This window comes from Podarcis filfolensis (genome assembly GCF_964270895.1).
Source record: "Podarcis filfolensis genome assembly, chromosome: 12".
NCBI classification, from domain to species: Eukaryota; Metazoa; Chordata; class Lepidosauria; order Squamata; family Lacertidae; genus Podarcis; species Podarcis filfolensis.
Window position 1 is genome coordinate 57,400,653 of NC_139614.1, and position 22,364 is coordinate 57,423,016.

General features: G+C 48.5%; 2 protein-coding genes across 2 annotated transcripts; both read right to left on the minus strand.

Moving 5' to 3' along the window:
• Window positions 1-848: 848 nt before the first annotated feature.
• On the minus strand, window positions 849-12,000 carry LOC310746426 (uncharacterized protein; the record flags this gene model as incomplete). Its single annotated transcript, XM_083580141.1, has 5 exons — window positions 849-1,944; window positions 4,375-4,482; window positions 7,395-7,521; window positions 8,599-8,819; window positions 11,907-12,000. 5 exons carry the CDS (start codon window positions 11,998-12,000, stop codon window positions 941-943), a joined length of 1,554 nt encoding a protein of 517 aa, XP_083436267.1. The 3' UTR covers window positions 849-940.
• LOC310746051 (uncharacterized protein) lies at window positions 11,237-21,084 on the minus strand. The gene is made up of 6 exons (XM_083579695.1): window positions 20,989-21,084; window positions 17,620-18,115; window positions 17,340-17,421; window positions 16,988-17,070; window positions 15,786-15,912; window positions 11,237-14,451 (listed from the first exon to the last, which is right to left on the minus strand). Exons 2-6 carry the CDS (start codon window positions 18,031-18,033, stop codon window positions 13,334-13,336), a joined length of 1,824 nt encoding a protein of 607 aa, XP_083435821.1. The 5' UTR covers window positions 18,034-18,115; window positions 20,989-21,084; the 3' UTR covers window positions 11,237-13,333.
• Window positions 21,085-22,364: the final 1,280 nt, after the last annotated feature.

Genomic DNA, 22,364 nt, shown 5'->3' on the forward strand with positions numbered 1-22,364 from the left:
GGTGAAGTTGCAATACACCTTGGGGTGCATAAAGAGGAAATGCAATCACCCCTGGAGGTGTTTGGTGGGCACAAGGCTCCCTGCATCTCTGGGCCCCACCTTCCCCCTGCCAGGCCCAAGGACCTCAGGTGAACCTGCAAGGTGGTGTGATACTGTGCTCCAGGGTGTCGGCCTGGGACCTGGGAGAGAGCAGGGTTCAAATCCGGCCACTTGGCCATGGAGCTCCCTGGGCGTGACCTTGGCAGCCAGTCCCTGCCTTCTCTCATCCTGAGCCACTTCACAGAGGAGAACCCTGAGCTTGGCAAGAAGGTGGGAAGCCGAATGCCGCCACATCAGCAAAAATGTTGATTGCACAAAATTGGAAGGCTGGAGAAGTACCAGCTAAAGAACACTGGCAAGAGAAGTTGATGAACTGTGCAGACTTGGCAAAAATGACAGACAGATGAAGAGAAAGAGACAACAGTGAAAAAGAATGGGAACCATATTTGCAGAAACAAAGACAAAAGACTTGCTGGCAGGATTTAAATAAACATTTACATTATTAGTATTAGAAAATGTTTAGCAGATAGTGAAATATTATGGTGTATTTACTTCTATTTTTATGTTTTTAGGCTTGATGTTGTTATTAATAATTTTTTTCTGTTAGGAGACAGCAAAGTGGGTGAAAAGAGAAATGAACCAGAAGTGGATGTTGGGGGAAGCCCTGGAAGGGAGGGAGGGAGGATTATATAGAAAATGTTAAGAATTTGAGATGTATGTAATGAATGGGGGGGGGGGAATGAAATTTAAAAAAAAAAAAAAAAAGAAGGTGGGAGGCAGAGACAACAAACAAAACAAACCAGTCAAGGTGCGTTTTTGAAAAACAGATTTATGACGAGTCCGAGATAATGGAGAGAGAGGAGGAGTCTGACTTGCTCCACCTACAGGCAGAACTGGGGCATTACGCCTCTCCCTCCTCCTTGACCCCGTCCTCCTCCAGCCGCCCGTTGTGGTGGCTCTGGTGCTGGAGGAGCTTCTCCCGCGAGCGGAAGCAGCCGCCGCACTGCTGGCAGGCGAAAGTCTTGCCCCGGAGGTGCATCTTGCTGTGAGCCACAAGGGCGACGTTGGTGGGGAAAGCGCGACCGCACTCGGAGCAGACGAAGGGCAGGTCCCCGGTGTGCAGGCGCTGGTGGGTCAGGAGGTTCCCGCGGCGGCTGAAGCTCTTCCCGCAGTCTGGGCAGCGGTGGCCCCCCTCCTGGGCGTGCGACCGCTGGTGCAGCCGCAGGCCCTCCTTCCAGCTGAAGGTCTCTGGGCACAAGGCGCAGGCGAAGGGGCGGCGCTCCTCGTGGTGCGCCGCCAGGTGCTGCGCGAGCTCCGCCTCCCCACCCACAGCCTCCCCGCACTCGGGGCATTCGCAGCCTGCCCTTCCAGCATGCTCCACTGCCTCGTGGGCCAGCAGGTGGGCCTTGCGCTGGAAGACCTCGCCACAAGTGCTGCAAGGGTAGAGTTCCTTGGCCGCGTGGCTGGCCCGGTGGCGCAGGAGGTCCCCCTTGAGGCAGAAGCGGAGGCCGCAGGGGGCGCAGGCAAGCTGAGCCTTCGCCCGGTGCTTCTTGTGGGTCAGGAGGTTGAGGCGGTAGAGGAAGAGCTTCCCGCAGGAAGAGCAGGCGAAGGGGCCTTTCTGCTCCTCATGGGTGGCCTGGTGGTCCGCCAGGGAGCCCCCATCCTCAAAGCTCCTCCCGCACTCGCCACAGATCAGCAGCTGGGGCTCCTGCAGCGCGCCCGTCTCCAGAGGCCCCTCTTGGGCAAGGCTTCGGATGTTCGTCAGCTCCACCTGGCACCACGTGGGACACAGCTCTTGGAGGGCAAGGAACTGGGGTCCCGAGAGGGACCAGGGAGGGGAGGCAGGCGGGTTCCAGTCCCCCCTCGGCTCCTCTTTCATCGCCTGCCAGTTCATGCTCGACTCTCCTGCGGGAAGAAGAAGGAGAAGGTGCAAAACCCAAGTCTGGGAATGGAGTCGAATACATAAAACCTACATAAGGAGAACCTGCTGGATCAGGCCACCACATACCCTCCAAGTGTCCTGGTTTTCCAGGAACAGTCCCAGAATTACAGAAGCTGCCCCAGATTCTGATTTGATCCTAGAAATGTCCTGTTTTTGCTTTTTCCACCCGCTCTAAAAGTGGTGTGTGTAGGTGCAAAAATAGAGTTCTGTTTATACCAATAATAAAATCCCTGCACTGAATGAAGGGTGAAGTTGGCATAAGAAACCCTCCCTACAATTTTGAAGGAAAAGGTCACCAATCTACTTTAAATTCTTTCACTGCGTTGCTTCCGCAGCCAGACACTTCTGAGGAAACGCAGGGAGTGTTTATTCCTCTGGAACTGCTCTGTTTACTCAGAAGTAATCCCACTGTTTTTAATGGAGCTGACTCCCAGGTAATGGGGTCAAGACTGGGCATCCTTGTTGGTTTCTATTTCCCGCACTGAGCCCACATGCTCCGGGCAATCCTTACACTGCAATCCCAATGAGTTCAGTAAGATTTACTCTCTGGTATGTTCCTGAATATTCCCGGTGTTTTGATGATGATGATGATTTTCCTGACGGGCTTTTCTTCATTCCATTGATCTGTGTAAGGTGTTGTAAATGATCCCTTCCCTCGCACATGTTTTCTTTACAACACTCCTGCGAGGGAGGTGAGGTTGTCCTTAGCTCAAGGTGACTGATGCCTCTGAGTCCAGGACGACGCCTGGGTGTGTGACAAGATCAAACGCAGGAGAAGGCTTCCTGCCGCAGAAGGGAATGTCCCTATTTCTCAGGAGAAAGGTTGGAGGGTGGAACATTGGCCCATCCAGCCCAGCACTCCGGCTGCTTTTCCAGCGCAACGATTCTCTGATTCATTGGAGGGTTTTAAAAGAGAGGTTGGTTGCCAAAATGAAGCAGAATGAGCACCTGCTTAGGACATCAAGGGAAAGGGAGGCACCATGGAAAATTTCCACTGCCAGATTTCTAACATTAATGGTCACAAATTGCTCAGTGGAGCGTTAGCGTTCTCATTTGAAGTCTATTAAAAATCCCAACAGAAGTAGTTCTGCCACAGGGCAGGCCGGGTGCCTAGATCTCTACTAAGTATAGAAGCAGGTATGTGACCGAAGATTAGTTTTCGGGATCTGAGCAATGAGAAAAAGGAAGAGATATTTTTCCAAATATAAATAAAGTAGATCAGGAGTCAGCAACCTTTTTCAGCCATGGGCCGGTCCACCGTCCCTCAGACCTTCTGGGGGGCCGGACTATATTTTGGGGAAAAAATAATGAAGGAATTCCTATGCACCACAGCGATGCATTTTAAATAAAAGCACACATTCTACTCATGTAAAAACACGATGATTCCCAGACCATCCACAGGCCAGATTGAAAAGGCGATTGGGCCACATCCGGCCCCTGGGCCTTAGGTTGCCTACCCCTGGTGGAAGTATAGCAAAACAAACATTGTTTTTCATCCTATTGTAGGTTTTGTTTCATTTTGAAAAATACAGTTTTATTTTACAGTTTATTATCATTTGTAAGTTGAATGAAATCTGTATGGGGGCTCCCAGGTATGCAGCCTGGGGGTCATTTTGGATTCACAGTTGTCCATGGAGGCGCAGATCCATTCTGTGTCCAGGGCAGCTGTCTGCCAGCCTTATCTGGTACGCCGTTTGAGACCTTACCTGCCCACAGACTGTCTCGCCAGAGTGGTGCATGCTCTGGTTATCTCCTGCTTCAACTACTGCTTGACCCAGAAACTGCAACTAATCCAGAATGCGGCAGCTAGACTGGTGACTGGGAGCAGCCGCCGAGAAAGATCTACATTGGCTCCCAGTATGTTTCCAGGCACAATTCAAAGTGTTGGTGCTGACCTTTAAAGCCCTAAACGGCCTCGGCCCAGTCTATCTGAAGGAGCGTCTCCACCCCCGTCGTTCTGCCCGGACACTGAGGTGCAGCTCCGAGGGCCTTCTGGCAGTTCCCTCCCTGCGAGAAGTGAGGTTACAGGGAACCAGGCAGAGGGCCTTCTCAGTGGTGGCACCCACCATGTGGAACACCCTCGCATCAGATGTCAAGGAAATAAGCAACTATCTGACTTTTAGAAGACATCTGAAGGCAGCCCTGTTTAGGGAAGTTTTTAATGTTTGATGTTTTATCGTGTTTTTAATATTTTGTTGGGAGCTGCCCAGAGTAGTGGGAGCAACCCAGTCAGATGGCTATAAATAAATTATTATTATTATTATGGCCTCTAAAGTCTGAATCTGGCCCTCTTGGTTGGACATCTGTCTCAGGATTTCTTCAGCTGAGATTCCTTCTTTGCAGGTTCCCCGGGGGTCCCTTCTAGCTGCACAATTCTAGGATTCTATACTCACCGGCACTCCCCTGGGCGTCTCTGTCCCCTTGCCCAGGGCGACCCACAATGCTGGGCTCTTCCCCTCGCTCAATCCGGGACAGAAGCTCCGGTCTGGGAGGAACAGCTCCTGTGTGCAGACAGACAGCAAAGAAAGAAAAGTCGGCCTTTGCTAGCAGCAGAATGGACAAAAGGAGACCCTGCCTTTCCGAGGGGTGCAGGAGCTCCAGGCGTGGGCAGGCTTGGGTCTTTCAACTTCCAGGGGCACTCTGTGGAGCCCCCTTCCTCTTGCCTTCCATTCTGCTGCACTCACTACATCATAGCTGTGATGCCCTGCAGTGTCCCAGGGGGACAGAACCAGTCGCTCTGCCCTCCGTTCGCCTCCGAGGCAGGGCAGGAGCTTCCTGCAGCCAATCGGAAGCTGCACCTTGGTTTCTGAATGTTTTCGGAAGTCGAACGAACTTCTGGAGCAGATTCCATCCGAGTTCCGAGGTACCACTTTACATCTGTTTTGAACATCAGGCCCCAAAACCTCTTGCGGGAATCTCAGTTCCAATAGCTACAAGGCCGTTGACTTATCTCACTCTTTTCAGATGTTATTTCCTTCAACGCCCAGCTCCTCTGAAGTAAGCCCCTGCTATTCCCATTTTGCAGATGGGCAAGTGAGCATGAGGGGTTTGCATTTTGGCCAGTAAGGGACTTCCTCCCATGTTCCTTGTTCATAAGGCAGCCAGTGAGGAGCAGTGGTTAGAGCGTCAGACTGGGGCCCTGGAGACAGAGACCAGGGTTCAAATTCCCACTCAGCCATGAAGCTCAATGTGACCTTGGGCCAGTTACTCCCTCTCAACCTCACATTGGAGCACATTTATACAAAATATAGCAAGGTTAAAAATAAATATATATCTACTTGGATAATAATATCTATATATTAGATTAAACTCTATGGAATTATAACTGTGAATCTTATAGTGATGTAGTATGCCTGTCTCCTTTTTATGTTCTCATGTTTATTTTTATTCTGTGTTGTTTAAGCATTGTTAAAAATAACAATAAAATGTATGTAATTAGCAAATAAAAACAGAGTATGGCCCCTTTGTTTTTGTTTTAAAAAGAGCAGTGGGAGAGCCACGTTCAGCACCTGGAGCTCCTTGAAGAAAATGTTGGGGTACAAATTCAACAGCTAGAAAGAAATAGATTTGTCACGCTGGTAATAGGCAGAGATCACAAATCACCCCAACCAGGAAAATATTCCAGAAGAGGAGAGGCCCCAACTGGGATGCAGTAAATTGCAAAATCCATGACTGCTGCTTTTTAAACACACATCTCCACATTTCCATCCCTGGGGAAAGGGGCGGAGTCTCCCTTGCCAGAGGCTTTGGAGCAAAGCTTCGATTGTCTCTTCTCAGGCAGGCCTCAGCAGTGGGTCTTACGCATCAATGGGTCTGGCCTTGATGACGTTTGAGGTACCTCCATTACTCTGAGCATTAACATTTTCCATGTCTGCATTCATATCCCATGGTCCACACCCACCCCAACCCCCACCGTTAATCCCTAGGTTAAGAGGCTGTGGTTGGCTCCAACATCACCCAGGGAGAGCTTCATGGCCCGGTGGGGATTCAAACCCAGGTCCTCGTCCGACACTCTAACCACTGCTCCACCCTGGCTTTCTAGAGCGCCTGCTATAGGGCAGCTTTATAAATTTAGGTAAATAAATACAGTTGTACCTTGGATCCCGAACGCCTTGCAACTTGAACGTTTTGGCTCCCGAACATCACAAACCCAGAATTGAGTGTTCAGGTTTGCAAAGGCTCTTTGGAACCCCAACATCCGACGCAGCTTCCTCCTGCAGCCAATCGGAAGCGGCGCTTTGGTTTCCAAACATTTTGGAAGTCAAACAGACTTCTAGAATGGATTCCGTTCGGCTTCCAAGGTACGACTGTATGGGGAAAGCAAAATGTCTCTTAGAGAAGGATCGAAAATAATTTCCTCGAAGCGTGAATTTGTTTTACGCTCAATGTTTTAATGGGTTGTAAAACGGCTTTGAGGTTATTTTTCTTTCAAATATAAAGCGATATAAAAATTAAATTAATAATAATAATAATAATAATAATAATAATAATAATAATAATAGATTTCTCCAAATCTCTTTTCTGATGAGAGCAGCTTTTGCATCTCATCTGGAAACCAAGGACCCAGAGTCTGGAGGAAGAATGGGGAGGCACACAATGCCAGATGCTTGAAGTCCAATGTGAAGTATTGATTTGGGGAGCCATGCCATCAGCTGGTGTTGGTCCACTGTGCTTCATTAAGTCCAGGGCAACACAGCCGTCTACTGGGAGATTTTGGAGCACTTCATGCTTCCTTCCGCAGATGAGCTTTATGGGGATGCTGACTTCATTTTCCAGCAGGACTTTGGCACCTGCCCACACTGCCAAAAGTACCAAAATCTGGTTCAATGCCCATGGGATTACTGTGCTTGATTGGCCAGCAAACTCGCCTGACCTGAACCCCATAGAGAATCTATGGGGCATTGCCAAGAGACAGATGAGAGACATGAGACCGAGCAATGCAGAAGAGCTGAAGGCTGCTATTGAAGCATCCTGGTCTTCCATAACACCTCAGCAGTACTACAGGCTGATAAGCATCTATGCCACGCCGCATTGAGGCAGTAATTGATGCAAAAGGGGCCCAAACCAAGTACTGAGTACATATGCATGCTTCTACTTCTCAGAGGTCCAATATTGCTCTATTTGCAATCCTTGTTTTGCTGATTTCATTTAATATTCTAATTTTCTGGGATTGTTAATTTGGGGTTTTCATCAGCTGTACACCATGATCATCACAATTATAACAAATAAAGGCTTGACATATCTCGCTTTGCATGTCATGAGTCTATCTCATATATTAGTTTCACCTTTTAAGTTGAATTACGGAAATAAAAGAACTTTTCCATGATATCCTAATTTTCCGAGTTTCACCTGTATCTGAGTTTCTAACGCTGGCTGTGGGGCCCTGAAGATGCTTTGCCCCCAAGATGCTCACCCAGTGAAGCCACCAGCTCAAAGTTGCCCTGCATGACATCGTAATAGAGGTCCCTCTGCCAGTCCGTCAGCAGGGGCCACTCCTCTGGAGAGAAATAGACGGCCACGTCCTCAAAGGTCACTGGAAGCTGAGAGAAAGAAAGAAAAGGGGGACCTGACTCCTTAGAGAAATCTCTTTCCATCGCAAGACACGAGGGGGGTTCACGGACCCCCTGGAACACACAGGGCCGGGAGCTGTGGAACCTCTTGACACAACCCCTGTAGATCAAAGAACTGTACAGGTGGAAGGGACCCTGAGGGTCATCCAGACCAACCCGCTGCAAGGCAGGAATCTCCACAAGCCACCCAACCTCTGCTTAAAAGCCCCCAAGGAAGGGGAGCCCACCACCTCCAAGGGAGCCCCTTCTGGTCTGGCCTTCAAAAGGTTTAGTCAGAATCTCCTCCCTTGTAACTGGATTCTGGACCCTGCCTTGTTTTCAGGGCAGGGCTTCGGCCCCAGAGCAAGGGAAGCAACAGTTAACAAGAGGGGCCAAAGATAAACGAAATGGTGCTCCTGAGCATGGGCAGAGTGGCTTTCCCCATAGATTAGGAGCCCAGAGCTCAGACAGGCCTCAATCTCAGTAACTCCCTAGGCAAAGAAATCCATCTGTCCCGGAGTGGGGCTTACCTGGTCACCCCCCAATATTTTAATCCATTTGGCACCCCTGCTGCCCCCCAACAGAAGGTCCCCCGCTCTCCACCGAAGGAGACGCTGGAGCGCCACGGCCCATCTGGATCAAGGCCCTCGGGCCCCGCTGCAGAGGAGGGGGTTCCCCTTCCCTTCCCCCGCGGGCGCCCCCTCGGCTCCCGCATCCCCCAGCGCGCCTGGACGCCGCCACCGCCGCGCGCAGCCGCCTCCCGGCGCTCGGAGACTCTCCAGCAGCGCAAGAGCTGGCGCTGCAACGCCTCCCGGGCCGGGCGCGCTCCCTGGACGCCGCGGGCGCCTCGCCTCGAGGGCTGCCGGTACCTGGCGCCCCGCCAGCGCCGCCATCCCCGGCCAGGCTGGGCGGCCGCAGCCGCGTAGCCTCCGCTTCCGCCGGTCGGAGTGCAAAGGGCGCTCGGGGAGGCGCTGCGAGCCGGCGCCGCCTTTTTATCCCGCCCCGTCGAGCCGGGCCTCGCGGAGACTCCGAGCTCCGCGCCGGGCGCCCCTCCGCGCCCTCCCCTACCTGCCGGGCTGCGGGGAGAGGCGGCGACGGGACGGCGCCCCGCGCCCCCCAAGCGCCTTCCTTCCCGTCCCCGCCGTCCAGGCTCCCGGGGCGCACGGCGGGCCGGAACGCAGCCTCCCTCTCCCGGAGCCGGAGCTGAGCCTCGCCGCCTCTCCAAATCGAGAACAAAGCCCGGGGGACAGGCGAGAGGGGGCGCGGGACCCCCGACAGAACAATGGGGGCTTCCAAAGGATTAGGCAAATCCGTGGAGAGGGCTCCCCGCGGGGATCAGAGGCCGTGATGCGTCTCAATAAAAGCTACATTTTTTATTTAAAAACAAACACTTTTCGGGTTGATACATTTCCTTAATTTTACAGTCATTGTAACGTTTCAAAACTTGACTTCCTTCCTCCTTTCTGCGGTTCCTTAAAGTTATTATATATAATATAACTAAGGAACCGCAGAAATAGGGGGAAGTTCTGAAATGTTAGGAAAATTAAGGAAATGTATATATTAAATAACTTTAAGGAACCGCAGAAAGGGGGGGGGAGTTTTGAAATGTTAGGAAAATTAAGGAAATGTATAAATTAAGGAAATTTATCTCTACTGCATATCCAAATTCATTTAATTTGCTCACTTGTTTATCTACTTTAAATATAACTGTAGGTTAATACAATAATCCTGCTAATGTTTTTATCTGTTTGCAATTTATCTGTAAATATCCAATAAACCATTTCCATTCTTTTATAAAAAGTTTATCTCGATTTCTTATTCTTCCAGCAAGTTTCGCCATTTTTGCATATTCCTGAAGTTTTTTGTATTCATTCTTCCTTTGCTGGGACCTCTGCTTCTTTCCATTTTGGGGCGAGCAACATTCTTGCTTCTGTAGTAGCAGACACAAATAAATTTCTATATGATTTAGGTAGTTCTGACCCCATAATTCCCAAAAGAATACAGCTCCATTAGTCCGAAATTTCGGATTCTCCCAACCTGATGCCAAAGTTTAGTGGCCGTTTGTAATGCGAACTCCATGTCCCCTAAACTGAGCAGTTGATACAGGTAAATGCCAAAATAATCCACCTATTGACTCCAAACTGGTGCCAGTCTTGTGCTGTGAATCCATTTTGTGCCTTCCCCCAAACTGAGTAACTGACACCCAAACCAGGATGACAAGTAAATGGCCCAAAACCCAACCTTGTCCCATTGACTCTGAACCGGTTCCAAATTGGTGTGCTTCTGAATTTGGTGGAAACAGCAGGCAGTTCTTGGGTTCTGTTTGAGGGTTTCCCATAATAGGGTCTCTGGTCGGTCCCTGTGAGAACAGGATGCTGGACTCGACGGGCCACAGGCCTGATCCAGCGGGCTCTTCTTATGTTCTTCAGAGTGAAACCTTCAGCAGCAATGCATTCTATCTCGACTCCTATTGTATTATTATTTACTGAGTTTCTATACCGCCCTTCATCCGAAGATCACAGCGCAGTTTACAAAATGAAAACCCAAAAATGCATATCATGGCAACAAACAAAAACAATGCCTTCCCCAGTGTAAAATACCATATATACTATAGAGAAAATGGAGTGACATAAAACATGTATTACTGAATAATATGCAGTTGATAAGGTTGACTGTAGGACCCATGGAGGGAAATTATTATTATTATTATTATTATTATTATTATTATTATTATTAATTATTTATACCCCGCACATCTGGCTGGGTTTCCCCAGCCACTCTGGGAGGCTTCCAACAAAGTATTAATATACAGTGGTCTGTTAAACATTAAAAGCTTCCCTAAACAGAGCTGCCTTCAGATGTCTTCTAAAAGTCGGATATTTCCTTGACATGTGATGGGAGGGCGTTCCACAGGGCAGGCGCCACTACTGAGAAGGCCCTCTGCCTGGTTCCCTGTAACTTGGCTTCTCACAATGAGGGAACTGCCAGAAGGCCCTTGGAGCTGGGCCTCAGTGTCCGGGCAGAACGATGGAGGTGGAGATGCTCCTTCAGGTATACTGGGCCTTTGAGGCCATTTAGGGCTTTAAAGGTCAGCACCAACACTTTGAATTGTGCTCAAAAATGTACTGGGAAGGTGGGAAGCCCTGAAATTCGGAGGAATCTTTAAATATGGATGTGTTTGGCTGTATTGTTATAATTTCATACTTGTAAAACCAAATAAAAATTATTTCCAAAAAAATAAAAAGTTTTGTTTTGCATAACAAACGAACAAAAAATAGCTGAAGGCCTGGGAGAAGAGGAATGTTTTCACACAACACCCAAGATATCACAGAATCATAGACTTGTCCAGTGGGAAGGGACCCTGAGATTGTCTAGTCCCACCCCCTGCAATGCAGGAACATGTAGCTCTTGGGGATCGAACCCGCAGAAAAGACCCCTTCTTGTGTCGCCACCCTCCTGACTTCCCCTGGAGGTGGCACATGAAGTTGGGTTCTTAGGGGTATTTGGCCACTATGAGAACAGGGAGCTGGAAGGGGTGGGTTGGATCTCGCAGCCAGGCTCTTCAGTGAAGAAATGATCCTATCCTGACAAAAACTCCTACTCCTGGCTTCCCCAGGAGCCTCTGGAGAGTTCATGCTCTTCAGAGGGTCTTTGGGGGCATTGCACTCTGATACACCACAACAGAATATGCAACCAGAACCATCAATGTATTTTGCAATATATTTTAATGTTGCAATAAAGACATTAGCACTCAATAATAGCTGATGGGAAAGAACCACAGGTGATAAGATTGGTAGACTGGATACACATAAAGAAAAGTTATACATTGGGCAGAGCGGTTTCCAAACCTTGAGAAAAGGAGCAAGACTTTTTGGGAGTGCGAGAACTGACAATCTCTGGAGCTCAGGGGTTCATGGGAAGAGGGCTGCAAGGCCTTGGAGACACACACACCTGACATGATTCCAAAAATACCTGGTCCGTTGAGACAGAGTCTCAGTTCACACTGGGGGGAAAGCAGAACAGGGTCCCCTGCTCAAGGAATAGATGCGAGACACAGGCAAAAATGTCCCACCGATTGAGATCTGATACTCTGTGCACATGGCCTGGGAAAAGGTCTCAGATGCTGCCACTGGGATGAGATATTTGGAATTTGGGTTCAGTCTAAGGCTTCATCCATGTATTGGATGTGTGCAGATGAGGACTGGAGTTGGCTGAAGAAAACAAAATGGGTTTGGCGTTGCTCCCAAGCACCTTTGAGTACAATGAACAAGTAACTCTTTCTTCCTCAGAGATACAATCCTGGCATCTGCTCAGAATGTACTTTGAATAATTGAAGGAGGACAGCAGCAAGGGAATCCTTGTCTTAAGCTTCTCACACAGGAAAGCCTGAAACTTCTGGCTTTTCTTGCAGATGACCTGGGAGTGCTCAGCAGATACTAGAAACAGCTTCAAAGGGGGCACCGCCGCCATCCTGGGTGTGCCAAGGAGAACAGTGGCAGTCAGGAGCACCGCAAATTTGCAACTTGGAGGTTCCTGAAGTACACAAATTGCTTGCCAACTTCTTTTAAGAGCTCAGCACTGAGGGCTATCTCAGCAGTGTTGCCATATTGCTCTTCACCCTCTTTCCAGATGTGATGGATGTGGAGAAGGTATTCAGTACCATGAACCCATGACTTGCACCTCCGAGACCTGAGTATGAAGAAAGACTGGACACTGGTTGTGTACTCTATAGCTTTGAGAGAAAAGTCAACTTCTTTGCTAGGTTGCCACATGACACTGTTGCAATGCTCACCCACAGAGTCATTAAAGTCTCTTAAGTTTAAATTTGTACACAGCCATTGATCTGGTCCCGTCCCCCGTATGAATTCTTTCATGGGCCACGAGACAGGCCCTCTGTCTGAAGCCCTTTCCACACTCCACACACTGATATGGTTTCTCTGATATGGGGATGGATAACAAATGGAAGAAAGGGCAACTCACGAAGAAGGAAGATTATTCTCCAGTAGCCAACAGTTGCAGGGAGAAGGGCAGGCAGGCCAAATCTCAAAATGAGCTCAGGCTTGGAAGAGAGGTTAAAACTAATCTCAAAGGGTTTCTTCGGCTATCTTGGAACCAAGAGGAAGAACAAGCAAGGAGCAGGTCCTCTTCATGGAGAAGAGGCAGAAATGCTATTAAGTGATAGAAGGCGAAATAGCCACTCAGCCTCTGTCTTCACCCAAAAGGAAAGCAGTGTCAAACCTGGTGTTAACAGAATAACTGCAGCCCAGGATAGGAAGAGGTGGTCAAGGAACATCTAGCTACTTTAAATAAATTCAAATCTCCAGGGCCTGATGTGCTACACCCAAGGGTACTACAGGAACTTGCTTAAGCAATCTCAGACACTATGTCTATAATCTTTGAGAATTCCTGGAGAACAGATGAGGTCCCTGCAGGCTAGAGAAGGCCAAATATTGTCCTCATCTTACAAAAGGGTGTGGGGAGAAGACCCAGGTAACTACTGAACGCTCAAGCTTGGCATGGATACCAGGAAAGGTTCTAGAACAGATAATTAAATGGTTGGCTTGTGAGGAATTAAAAAGAATGCTGTGATTATTAAGACACAGCATTGAGTTTCTCAAAAACTAGTCATGGTAGATGGATCTCATCATTTTCCTGATACAGTTACAAGAGAGCCATTGGAAAGTAGAACAGACAACCGTGGAAAGTAGTGGACTCTCCTTCACTGAAGGTTTTTCAGGAGAGGTTGGGTGTCCATCTGTCATGGAATGCTGTAGTGGAGATTCCTGAATTGCAGGGCATTGGACTAGATGACCATGGTGGTGACTTCCAACTTTACCATCCTACGATTCTGTAATTTTGGCCGATGAGTTTTTTGATGGGAAGTGAGATGGGCGCTCTCACTGAAGCTCTTTCCACATTCAGAGCAAACATATAGTTTTGTCCCTGCATGAATTCTCTGATGCAAAGTGAGATGGGCGCTCTGACTGAAGCTCTTTCCGCACTCCAAGCACTGATAGGGTTTCTCCCCTGTATGAGTTTTTTGATGGGCTGTAAGATTTTGCTTCTGGGTGAAGCTCTTTCCACATTCCGAGCACCGAAACGGCTTCTTCCGTGCATGAATTTTTTGATGGGAAGTGAGGCTTTCTTTCCAACCGAAGCTCTTTCCACATTCTACGCATTGATAGGGTTTCTTTCCACTGTGAGTTATCTGATGGGAAGTGAGATGGGCGCTCTGACTGAAGCTCTTTCCGCATTCTGAGCACTGATACGGTTTCATCCCGCTGTGAGTTCTATGATGGGAAATGAGATGGGTACTCTGAGCGAAGCTCTTTCCACATTCCAAACACTGATATGGTTTCTCCCCCGTATGAATTCTTTGATGGGATGTCAAGCTATCCTTCCGACTAAAGCTCTTTCCACATTCCAAGCACGGATACGGTTTTGCTCCTGTATGAACTCTTTGATGTGAAGTGAGACTATCCCTCCGAGTAAAGCTCTTTCCGCATTCCAAGCACTGATAGGGTTTCTCCCCTGTGTGAATTCTTTGATGGGAAGTGAGACTCTCCTTCCGTTTGAAGCTCATTCCACATTCCAAGCACAAATATAGTTTCTCCCCTATATGAATTCTTCGATGGGCTGTGAGGTTGGCTCTGTGGCTGAAGCTCTTTCCACATTCCAAGCACTTATATGGCTTCTCCCCTGTATGGATTCTTTGATGGGAAGTGAGAATTTCCTTCCGACTGAGGATCTTTCCACATTCCAGGCACTGATAAGGTTTCTTCCCAGAGATATTTCTTTGATCGGAAGTGGCATGGGAGCTCTGACTGAAGTTCTCTCCACACTCTGAATTTTCATATGACTTCTCCACTGGGGGGATTTTGTCATCGTCTCCCTCGTTCTTAATTTCCAAATCGTCACCACCTGCAACAAAAAGAGAAATGGATTAGAGCCTCGGGAAGAAATGGAGTCCCGAATAAGTGAACAATTCTCATGAATGCTTGTGATCTGAAATCAGTTAGCAGTTTACAGTATAAAAATAAATTTACAATATTAGGTTTTAAAATTGGGAGTGCATTCATACAGCTGGAACGAAGATTCTTGGCTGCCAGTACAAATTTGGCTACCTGGTGTACAGGTACACAGTAGTACCTTGGATCCCGAACACCTTGGTACTCAGACATTTTGACTCCCAAACGCCGGAAACCTGAAAAGTAAGTGGTCCGGTTTGCGAACGTTCTTTGGAACCCAAATGTCTGCAGGGCTTCGGCCACTTCTGATTGGCTGCAGGAGCTTTATCTGCTAGTCCAATTTCTGTTTTTTGTTTGTTTTTGCTTCTGTCTCTTTTCGGTTGACAGAAGCAAAAATAATCCCCCCAAAAAAGTTACTGCACATTCCCTAACAACTCTGAAGCCTATCTTTTAAAACAGTGGTCAGCAACCTTTTTCAGCCGTGGGCCAGTACACCGTCCCTCAGATCATGTGGTGGGCCAGCCTATTGGGGGGAGGGGCGGGAATGAATGAATTCCTTTGCCCCACAAATAACCCAGAGATGCATTTTAAATAAAAGCACACATTCTAATCATGTAAAAACAGCAAGTAGACCCCACAAATAACCCAGAGACGCATTTTTAATTATTATTATTATTATTAATAATAATAATAATAATAATAATAATAATAATAATAATATTGTATTTATACCCTGCCCATCTGGCTGGGTTTCCCCAGCCACTCTGGGCAGCTTCCAACAAAGTATTAAAATACAGTAGTCTGTTAAACACATTCTACTCATGTAAAAACTCGCTGATTCCAGGACCGTCCGTGAGCCGGATTGAGAAGGTGATTGGGCCACATCTGGCCCACGGGCCTTAAGATTGCCCACCCCTGTTTTAAAAGGTGTGGGCAGTTCAGACCAGCCTGTTCCTGGTTTTAAAAGGCACAGCTGGAGGAAGAATATTTGCACACAAATCATTCAAGGTGAGCTGTGGGAGCCTCAGAATCACAGATGCTTTGTAGGACTGTTGAGCTCCATCAAAATACTAGTGGTTTGTCATATAGAGCAGCGGTTCTCAACCTGTGGGTCCCCAGATGTTGTTGGACTACAACTCCCATCATCCCTGAGCTCTGGCCTTGCTATCTAGAGGTGATGGGAGTTGTAGTCCAACATCATCTGGAGACCCACAGGTGGAGAAAGGCTGATATAGAGATACATATTGCATTTCAAAACAGATATCATGCTGGAACAGGGAGCCTTACCGAGAGAGTCCATTCTCCCACAGTTCTCCTCCATGACTTCCTTACGCAGAGCTCTCTGGTCAGGATCCAACAACACCCCCTCCTCGTCTATGAAACAAACAGCTACATCTTCAAAGCACATTGGACCCTAAAATAAAAAGGGAAAGGTCCCCTTCTTAGACAACATACAGATTATCTACTACACATTGCTCTGTTGTTTTCTGCCTGTTCCCTGGCGTCTTGTTTTAATAAGATTGGTTTGCACATTTAAAGTATGGATGCTTATTTTAATGCCTTAATGGAATTCCTTTACAATGGTACCTTGGGACTCAAATGGCTTGGCTCCCGAACAAATCGGCTCCTGAACGCCGCAAACCCGGAAGTGAGTGTTCCGGTTTGCGAACATTTTTCAGAAGCCAAACATCTGACATGGCTTCCGGTTGAGTGCAGGAAGCTCCTGCAGCCAATCGGAAGCAGAGTCTTGGTTTTCGAACAGTTCCGGGAGTCGAACGGACTCCCAGAAGGGCTTAAGTTTGAGAACCAAGGTACCACTGTATCGTACTGATGGGGTTGCTTAGGTGAATCCTGGCCACTGTTTTGTACAGTTTGTGAACTGCTTAAGAGCTTATTTTAGCATTCAACCACCAGTATAGAAATAAAACTGAACTAGTGATAAATAATACTAGCAACATTCAGAAGCCTAGTGAAGGTGAGGTGTGGGAGTCATGCAGAGCCATACCAGAGTCTTCTAAAATTGCAGGGGCCCCCTGACCTCGTGACCAGCACTCCAAGCTTTACAATGTATTGGAATGTATTGACTTTAACTGGAGTTGTGTTTCCTCTGGGCAATGACCCTATATGGTGATGGGTGGGTAAAAGCCATGACGGGATGTAGGTAACGTGAGACATTGGCAAACGGCGATGCGACAGGAGAGAGGAGAGAACAAAGGATAATAATAAAAAAAGATACCGGACAGGAGAGAAGTCGAAGGAGCTGCCCTCCATCCTGAAAATACTGCTGTCTCACTGTGTCTTTTTTCTATGCTGTGCACCATTTGTGACGGCTGGTTTCCGACAGTGAGGGAGCTGTTCATGCCTTGACCGGCATGTTCAGGGCAGTGTTGACAGAAGCCAAGGGGAAGAGAGAGATGTGTTTGGGCCCAGAGCCACCTCCGCTTCCCCCACCCCTCAGGTTCCTTCCCCTTAAGGCTCCTTCCACCTGCCTGATCTGGTTCCACAGCCTCTTCTTCCCCTTTGCTACCGTGGAAAGACGGAGGAGAAGCTTTGGTCGGCAACGTTCCATCCCCTGCAAGAGAAAAGGGTAAGAAGGAAGCCATACGTGTGTGCTTCTCTTAGAAGTGAAGCAGTGCATCTCCAACTACAGGTGGGCCTTAGAAAAAGCCTTACCTACTGAGCGCATTTTGACATTTGTATTTTAGCTATGTAAAAATACACCTCCCCCACTTTGGGCTCTTGGCCCCAAGTGTTCTCCCCCAAAAGATGGAAAGAACCCACAAATCAGTTCCTAAATCCACAGAATGCAACCAAACAGAAAAAAACCTCATTCCTTCTTACCTGGTGGCCTCTCTCTGGTGTCCAAGGGAGTCTTCTCTGCTTCAGGGGAATCAGGGCCCATTTCTGCAAAGATAATCTTTCCCTGAAAGAGCAACAAGGATTCCAAAATGAGAATGGGGAGAAAGATTAGACAAGAAATGGCCGATGAAAAAACTTTAGCGGTATCCGGTTTCATTCCTTGGATGCTTTCCAAAAACTGATGGTCCATTGAGGGAATTTGGGGATACTCTCCCTCATGTTCTCAGCCCCTTGGGAGCATCCAGAGGAAAATCTCTCTCACCTGCTGCTCTGCCTGCTTCCTCTCCATTCCCTGACGCAGGAGGAAACCTTCAGCGAGAGCCACTGCCTGGGAACTGGTCTCTGCTCCGCATTCCCTCACCCAGTTTTCCATCTCCAGTGGAAGGACAGCCAGGAACTGCTCCAAGACCACCAGGTCCAGCATCTCAGCTTTCGTGTGACTTTCTGGCTTCAGCCACTGATAGCAAAGGTGGTAGAGTTGGCTGCAAGCCTCTGAGGGTCCTTCAGCGTCCTGGAAGCAGAACTGCCTGAACTTTTGTCTCTGCGCATCTGAGCTGAAGGTGTCCTCCTTAACCAGGATCTTCTGCACTGAGCTTTCCCAGACTCTCCCACTGCTCTCGGTTTTGATGGCATGGCCTCTTCCTGCTTCTGGGCCAGCTGAGTCTGGCTCATCCATCTGGACTCTCAAGAAGCCTCCAAGAAATCAGAAGGAATCCTTTTTTTCTTCTGCCAAGTTCTGTCTGTCCTAATAAGAGGTGCTACCAAAGCAAATACTTTGTTCTGTTATAATATTCATACACGGTCAAGAGAAGAAAAAGGTTCCCTGAGCAAGCATGGTTGAGTCTTGCTAGGAACCAGGGCTGGACAGCCCAGACTCTGAGCTTTCTTTAAGAAACAAACAATAAGAAAGAAAAAGGAATCCTCTAACCCTCCTAAAAGGAAAGTTACTATGCAAAAGGTGCAGGCAACTGAAGGGATATCTGTGAGATGAATCCGACTGGTTGCTCCTCCATTTCAGTGTTTCCCATCAGCAAATGAAGTCAGAGGTGTGATTGACAAGTGAGTCATTTGTACCGAGTGTAATGTGGACACTAGGCTAGAGTGGGGTTTCCTAACTCTGGGGTCCTCTAGGGTTGCTCTCCCTCCCACCCCCACTTCAGTGCACATTTATTTCCTGCTTCAGTCTCATTCTCTAGCCCTTGAAATCTGCAAACATACTACTGGAGTGAAGTGCCTTTTTGTTTTTTATTCTGAGGGCCAGATATTTCTCTGGCCAACCCCCTGAGAGCCAAATGGGCGAGGCCACAGGGCATGTGGGTGGGGCCAAAGGACAGTGCTCAAAAGCAAGTAGGAGTCACCTCCTTTCTGTGACTGTAAGTGGTTCGGTTCTGAACTGGTTTTAAAATTGGGTTTTAATGCTGTGATCTGCTCTAAGAAATTAGAGTGGTCCTGCTCTGCCCTGTTTCCCCTTTTTCTTATGATCCTTTTTTTAATAAAACCCCATCAAAAGTTATTCCAAAAAAAAAGAAACAGACACACACCTGGGGCCTATCTGCTATGTATCTGGAAAGCAGGACCACCCCACTTTTAGAGAGCCAAATCTTCTTCCAAAAATCCTGGGGACCGTAGTTTCTGAAGGATGCTGAGAGCTGCTAGAAGACACCCTCCTAGAGTGGTTTAACAACCTGTCACTTTTGCCAGAGAACTCAGGAATTATAGCTGGTGGGAGAGGGTAACTCTCCCAGTAACTCTCAGCCATGGGGGGAGGCTGCCACTTTCACCCCCACCCCAAGTTTGCTTCCTTCCCAGCACGGCCTCCCCCGCCTTCAATTCCTTGGGCTTCTCAGCAGGTTCAGTCTCAGAAGATCCTCTGGACACCTGAGAGGCTCCATGTCTGAATGGGCACATATGGGTCAGCCAGGAGTCTAGATTATGCCCCTGCCTGATGAATGGGTGGTGGGGAAAGCTTTCCTTCTAACTGGAGGACAAGGGAGGGTTCGCTTGCATCCAGAGGGTTCGCTCAGCATCTGAACGGAAGACAAGTCCTGCAGGATCAGGCCATAGGGGTCTCCTATTGAGTTCCCCCCATCTGTTCCCACAGGAGTCGAGTGGGGGCCTCTTCTGGGAAGCCACAAGCAGGATCTGAGCCCCACAGCAACTCTTCCCCTGCCTGTGTTTCTCCAATAACTGAGATTCAGAAGCGTGGCTGCCTCTGCACCTGGCTAGGAGCCCCCCATCGCCCTGTCCTCCTCCATGCACTGGCCCCCAACTCCTTTGGACGCCATCTACTTTGGTGGCCATCCCCTGGTTTAACTCTGCACCGCACGAATAAGCTTTTTTCTTTCCTCTGCCCTCCGTCTTCCAACAGTCTTTCTATCTGCGCTGCATTAGGTCAGGTTTTCTTTTTTTAAATTTTCTGCATATATTTTATGTCCGAATGTTTCCATCCAGCTACAACTGTTGAATGGTTTCTTTAAATTTTAGGTTTCACTGTTGTTTCACAAGATGCGTATGTCTTTAAGGGCCAGAGCAAATAACATGTCCTAGTTTTACAGCCTCGGTCCAGTATACCTGAAGGAGCTTCTCCACACCCATCGTTCAGCCTGGACACTGAGGTCCAGCTCTGAGGGCCTTCTGGCCGTTCCCTCCCTGCGTGAAGTGAGGTTACAGGGGACCAGGCAGAGGGCCTTCTCAGTAGTGGCGCCCGCCCTGTGGAACGCTCTCCCACCAGATGTCAACGAGAACAACTACCAGACTTTTAAAAGACATCTGAAGGCAGCCCTGTTTAGGGAAATTTTTAATATTTAATGCTGTATTGTTTTTAACACTTGATTGGGAGCCACCCAGAGTGGCTGGGGAAACTCAGCCAGATGGGCGGGGTATAAATATATTATTATTATTATTATTATTATTATTATTATTATTATTATTACTACTACTACTACTACTACTACTACAGTTGTGAAGCAGGATAGCAGGTGCTGTTAAGTTATGTTAATTACGGTAAGCTTTTGGGTATAGTATAAAGAGCAGCATGTAGCTCTCTCAGTACCCTGGTGGATGGGTCACACTTATTGATATAATGTAATTTAGTGTAAAAGGATTTTTTGTTATTTGCTATTAAACCAAGCAAAAGTTACTTTTGCGTTTCTTGAATGTGTGGTCTCCCCAGCCCGCCTCCTGCAGCCCAACTAATCTGCGAAATAGCCAACGAATAAGCTTTTTCCTTTTCTCTGCCCTCCGTCTTCCAACAGTCTTTCTTTCTGTACTGCATAGGTCAGGTTTTCTTTTTCTATTATTTCCTGCATATATTTTATGTCCGAATGTTTCCGTCCAGTTACAACCCCTGTTAATAATAAATGTGGCTTTTCCCGTCCACCTGAACGGGGTTTAATTGCATGCCACTTTCCCCGTGACCCAAAGACCCCTCCCCAAAACGGCAAGGAAGAGCGGAGTTCCAGACCTGCTGCAAACTCCTCCTGGCTTTGCAGAGAGGGAGGGGAAGGGACGCCTTCTCCCTGACTTGGGGGTCCTCCCCACCCCCCAGGCATGAGCTGAGCACACCCACCCCTGCAGCCCTGGGACCCCCTTCTCCCCAGTGCACCCCAAGGGGAAGAGAGAGGAAGCTCACCAGGTCCCTGGAGGCGCCCAGAAGCAGCGCTTGCAGAGAGCCAAATGCAAGCCCCCAGGACCCCGGGCAGAAAGAGACTGGGGAGCGGGGAGGGGCTTTTGCTCTGGAAAACCTCCCCCCCCGCCCTCATTTCCTGTCCTCTCTAGGAATCCAGCTCGGCTCCTTTTAACCCTTGGCAAGCCAGTGCAGCAAGCTCCCCCCTCTTTCCCCTCTCTGCGCTTTCTCTCTCGCCAGAAAAGCTTAATTTTATTAACCCCCAAATTTGGGATCCTCTCCAAACCTGTGCCAAAGTTGTGCGGTCCTTTTGCAGCGAAACACGCGTATATTTTGCATCTCCTCCACACCCCCCCCCCACTAAGTGATGCTCTGAGGGTCATAAATACAGTGCTACCTCGGGTTACATACGCTTCAGGTTACAGACTCTGCTAACCCAGAAATAGTACCTAGGGTTAAGAACTTTGCTTCAGGCTGAGAACAGAAATCGTGCTCTGGCGGTGCAGCGGCACCAGGAGGCCCCATTAGCCAAAGTGGTGCTTCAGGTTAAGAACAGTTTCAGGTTAAGAAAGGACCTCCGGAACAAATTAAGTTCTTAACCCGAGGTACCACTGTATCACCCCAAATCCCAACGCTCCCCGGTTCTGTCCAAAGCAGTGCCAAAGTTTGGCAATGGTCTTCTAGGAAGCGCATCAAGGAATAATACAGCCAAGTCAATGCCAAAGTTTTGCTATCGTTCTGCAACCTTTTTGCACTGAAACCCCCACGTTTCATCACACCCCCAAAAGTGGGTTACTACTCTTTATTTTGGGGGGCCCTCTTGGCTGGCCTTCTGAACTGTTCCCCCCGGCCAGAAACAGGAGGAACTGCTTGATGCGAAAAGGGCTCTGCAATAAGCAGGGAACCCCATCCTAGAATTGGAAGGGGTACCCTCTAGTCCCCCCCATCCCCAAAATCAGGAAGGAATCTCAGCTAAAACATCCCTGGCAAATGGCCACCCAGCCTCCTCCCCATCCCTCCCTCTGCTGCCGCTTTCCTCCTCGGGTGTCACCGTGGTTGTTTGCATTGTGACACGGGATCCCATCTTTGTCCGCTGGCCAGAGCCTGCTTAGGTTTGGCCCTCCCTCTCTCTCAGGGCCACGGTTTTGGGGGCCCCATGGGGAGGCTCTGCACACACATCCCACCTGTGTCAGGAAGGTTTTTGAATATAAACTGTTAACGGAGAAATCTGAGGGCTCCCTTGGACAAAAAAGCAAGGGCACCAGCCAGGAATACCAGAGCAAAACAGCAGCCAGTAGGCTTGGTCTTGATTGAAGACTGTCGCGACAGGACTCCCACCTGCCACAAGGTGGAACAAGATGGAAGCCCTGAACAAAAGAGCC